Source organism: Sinocyclocheilus grahami, unplaced genomic scaffold (genome assembly GCF_001515645.1).
Source record: "Sinocyclocheilus grahami isolate Dianchi unplaced genomic scaffold, SAMN03320097.WGS_v1.1 scaffold1316.1, whole genome shotgun sequence".
Lineage (NCBI taxonomy): Eukaryota > Metazoa > Chordata > Actinopteri > Cypriniformes > Cyprinidae > Sinocyclocheilus > Sinocyclocheilus grahami.
Window position 1 is genome coordinate 163603 of NW_015506495.1, and position 3392 is coordinate 166994.

General features: G+C 34.2%; 1 protein-coding gene across 2 annotated transcripts in view; it reads right to left on the bottom strand.

The window, feature by feature from the left end:
- Positions 1-2117: 2117 nt before the first annotated feature.
- The window catches only part of LOC107569142 (serine/arginine repetitive matrix protein 2-like), a 10583-nt gene continuing 9308 nt past the window's right edge, over positions 2118-3392 (bottom strand). For both annotated transcript variants that reach the window (XM_016255155.1, XM_016255154.1), the window contains exons 7-8: positions 2580-2663; positions 2118-2396 (exon numbers count right to left, since the gene is read on the bottom strand). In XM_016255155.1, coding sequence (XP_016110641.1) covers positions 2394-2396; positions 2580-2663 — 87 coding nt within the window. In that variant the 3' untranslated portion in view covers positions 2118-2393. The remainder of the gene's footprint in view (positions 2397-2579; positions 2664-3392) is intronic.

The following is a 3392-nucleotide window of genomic DNA, read 5'->3' on the forward strand; positions in this document are numbered from 1 at the left end:
ATTGTCACTAGTGACAATTAAATTGTTGATATCAAGAATGAACATTTTAACTAGTAAAAATTGAATTGTTGTTATCAAGAATTCATATCCTGAGAATGAATAAGTCAAAACGGCTTGCCATATGCTACCACTCAAGCAGATAGCAATTCCATTTGTTGATATTGTAGAGATATAGGAATTAACGTTACTTATTAAATGTTGAGATGTTTTATGTGATCTTTCATTTATTGATATGTATGTATTGATAAGCAGATTTCTATTAAGTCTTAACACTACTCTTTGTTGGAATCACAATCTGACCGGCGTGGATAATCAAGCTAAATGACCCATCTTCTTAAAAAAAAATGAATACGGCATCAAAATTGTATATGTTTTGATGTGTCAATGTACTGTAAGGTGTTTTTTTTTCTCTCAAATGAAACCAGATTAAATCAATGATTTTTCTAAAGATTGAATAATTGACTTTTTCCCCCCTAATATAAATGGTTAGAAAAGAAAACACATTTTCAAAAGTCATGTAGATTGTTTCCTTTAATATTTGAAGTTGCATAATATACAAAGTGTGCCATTATATTTTTACAATGTGATGGAAAGGATAAAAATGCTTTGTCAAAACTGAGGATGTTTCACATTTTATGCAAGGAATGTGGGCTTGTACCTTTTTCATACTATCCTTAAGAAGACTTCAACATGGCCATACTAATTTCTTACAGTTTTCTAATTAAAGGGATAGTCCAAGAATGAAAATTGTCATCATTTGCTCATCCTCATGTTAATACAAAGCTTCAAAACCTTATTTTGTGTTCTGCAGAAAGTCAGTCACACAGGTTTGGAACAACATGAGGGTGAGTAAATGATGACATCATTTTAATAGTTGGGTGAAATGTCCCTTAAAATGAACAATAATGGCAAAACAAAATATTATCATCATTTAAAATGCTTTAAATTTTGAGTCTGAAATCTGTTAATATTAATCTAATGAAGTGTAAAGAAATTCTGTACAGAAGTTTGCATCATTTCTTAAATGTGGACAACAATACAGTAACAAATCTATCACTAATTTAGTGTGGAACATTCCATCTTGTTGAACACACCGTCTAACAATTCATCTTTATGTGTCGACCTTAAATGTTAAATATTTTTAAGTTAATTAGTAGGAGCTGTGCCATCATCACGTTTATTTTTAGATAAATTGGCAAAGTGGTCTCCACCATAGAACACACTGAAGGGGAGAGGTAAAAAAAAAATAAAAAAAAAACACTAAAATGCACACCTACTCAATATACAGTACATGTGTCTAAACAATAATATTATGCAAATCATATGCATTTTAATCACTCCTTATCTAGAAAAGTGATGGGTGACGTTTTCACTCCTGAAAATACAGCATCCCACCCTGCAGCTATGCTGGGTCAAATATTTCAGTCACAAAGATGAAACAGCATTGTATACACACACAACTGCATCATGGTCTGTCGTATACAAGGATGCACTATTTGATAGACTAAAAATGAGAAAAGAAACCTTTAATCTCATCAATGAGTGTCATTCTCTGTGATTTTTTTTTTTAGATAAAGCCAGACCACAATGTCAGTTACCATCAAGCAGCACAGCAAGGTTTAACCAATATAACTAAAAGAAAGTATGTGGTCAGAACCCTTACAATGCACATCAATGCAAACATCATCTGTTAAGTACAGCACTCAATTACAGCCACAACTCTGAAACTCAACATTTAATTTGCTTTAAAAGTTCACAAAAGTGTTAATGAACAAAAACAATTATCTTCATCAATGTATTTAAACAAGTGATTAACACTTCATTAATTTTAAAAAGACGGGGGGGAAAAATACTCCTAAAATGATCATGTCTCTGTGTTAACAGAAAGCTCTGAAAGTGTGTACCAACAGACCTGACCTGTGATCTAAACTACACACCAAAATCTGTTTTTTCTTTTAGGTAAACCTATAAATCTGAATTAAATCTACCAGAGGTCCTTCTTCATGGTATCAAGAGGCACCGTATGTAGTAAAGGTAAAAACAAGCCTGAAAGCGAAGCATTTCACTGTCAGTCTGGCAGGTAGTATGTCTGTTCAACACTTTACCCCTTTGTTCTACTTTTAGTCATACTGAATGGTCCAATCTGGTAGTTTGTGGTCTAAGGTAAAAAAAAGGTTCCTGTAGCTTGTCGCTGTTCCAACAACTGACAATTTAAAGATAACTGAAAACAATGTAGCTTCAAGTGTCCAGATGCTCAAATGCCCTTCTCCTGTGAGCAAACCAAAGATTAATTTACATGATGGATGCAATCCTCTGGCAGATTTCATCCCAAATACTAGACAAAGGTGTCCATCATCAGGGCTATATACGAGATGCAGCAGAAGGACAGTGGGTTACTGCAAAACAGTTAAAAATAAAAACATTAACAAGTAAATAAATACAGGCAACCGATAGAACATGTTTAAATTAGTTCAATGACAAGAGCATGTATTTCACCATAAATTTTTTCTCAACACTTGCACATACTTGGTTAAAAATAAAGATGTTTTGCTGCTCTAAATTTAAGCATAAATACTCACCCGTGTCTCATCATCATCATCATCTGAAACATGTGGCCGTGCAATTCTCATCTCCTCCTTACTCTCTGCAATCTGTTTACATTTCTAAAAAAGATGATTTGAAAAAAAATTTGTACTAATAATATAAGGATTGGTTTTAAATAGATATATCAGGTCTTGGTAAGATTATTATTTTTTTAAGTCTATTATGCTCCCCAAGGCAGCATTTATTTGATTAAAGAAGTGAAAAAGTAATATTGTGAAAAATTAATAAATATTTTTTTAAATTTTATTATATCTTTTCATGCGACAACACTGAAGAAATGACATTTTGCTACAATGTAAAGTAGTGAGTGTACAGCTTATATAACAGTGTAAATTTGCTGTCCCCTCAAAATAACTCAACACACAGCCATTAATGTCTAAACCACTGGCCACAAAAGTGAGTACACCCCTAAGTGAAAATGTCCAAATTGGGCCCAATTAGCTGTTTTCTCTCCCCGGTGTAATGTGACTCATTAGTGTTACAAGGTCTCAGGTGTGAATGGGGAGCAGGTGTGTTAAATTTGGTGTTATCGCTCTCACTCTCTCATACTGGTCACTGGAAGTTCAACATGGCACCTCATGGCAAAGAACTCTGAGGATCTGAAAAGAATTGTTGCTCTACATAAAGATGGCGTAGGCTATAAGAAGATTGCCAAGACCCTGAAACTGAGCTGCAGCACGGTGGTCAAGACCATACAGTGGTTTAACAGGACAGGTTCCACTCAGAACAGGCCTCGCCATGGTCGACCAAAGAAGTTGAGTGCACGTGCTCAGCATCATATCCAGAGG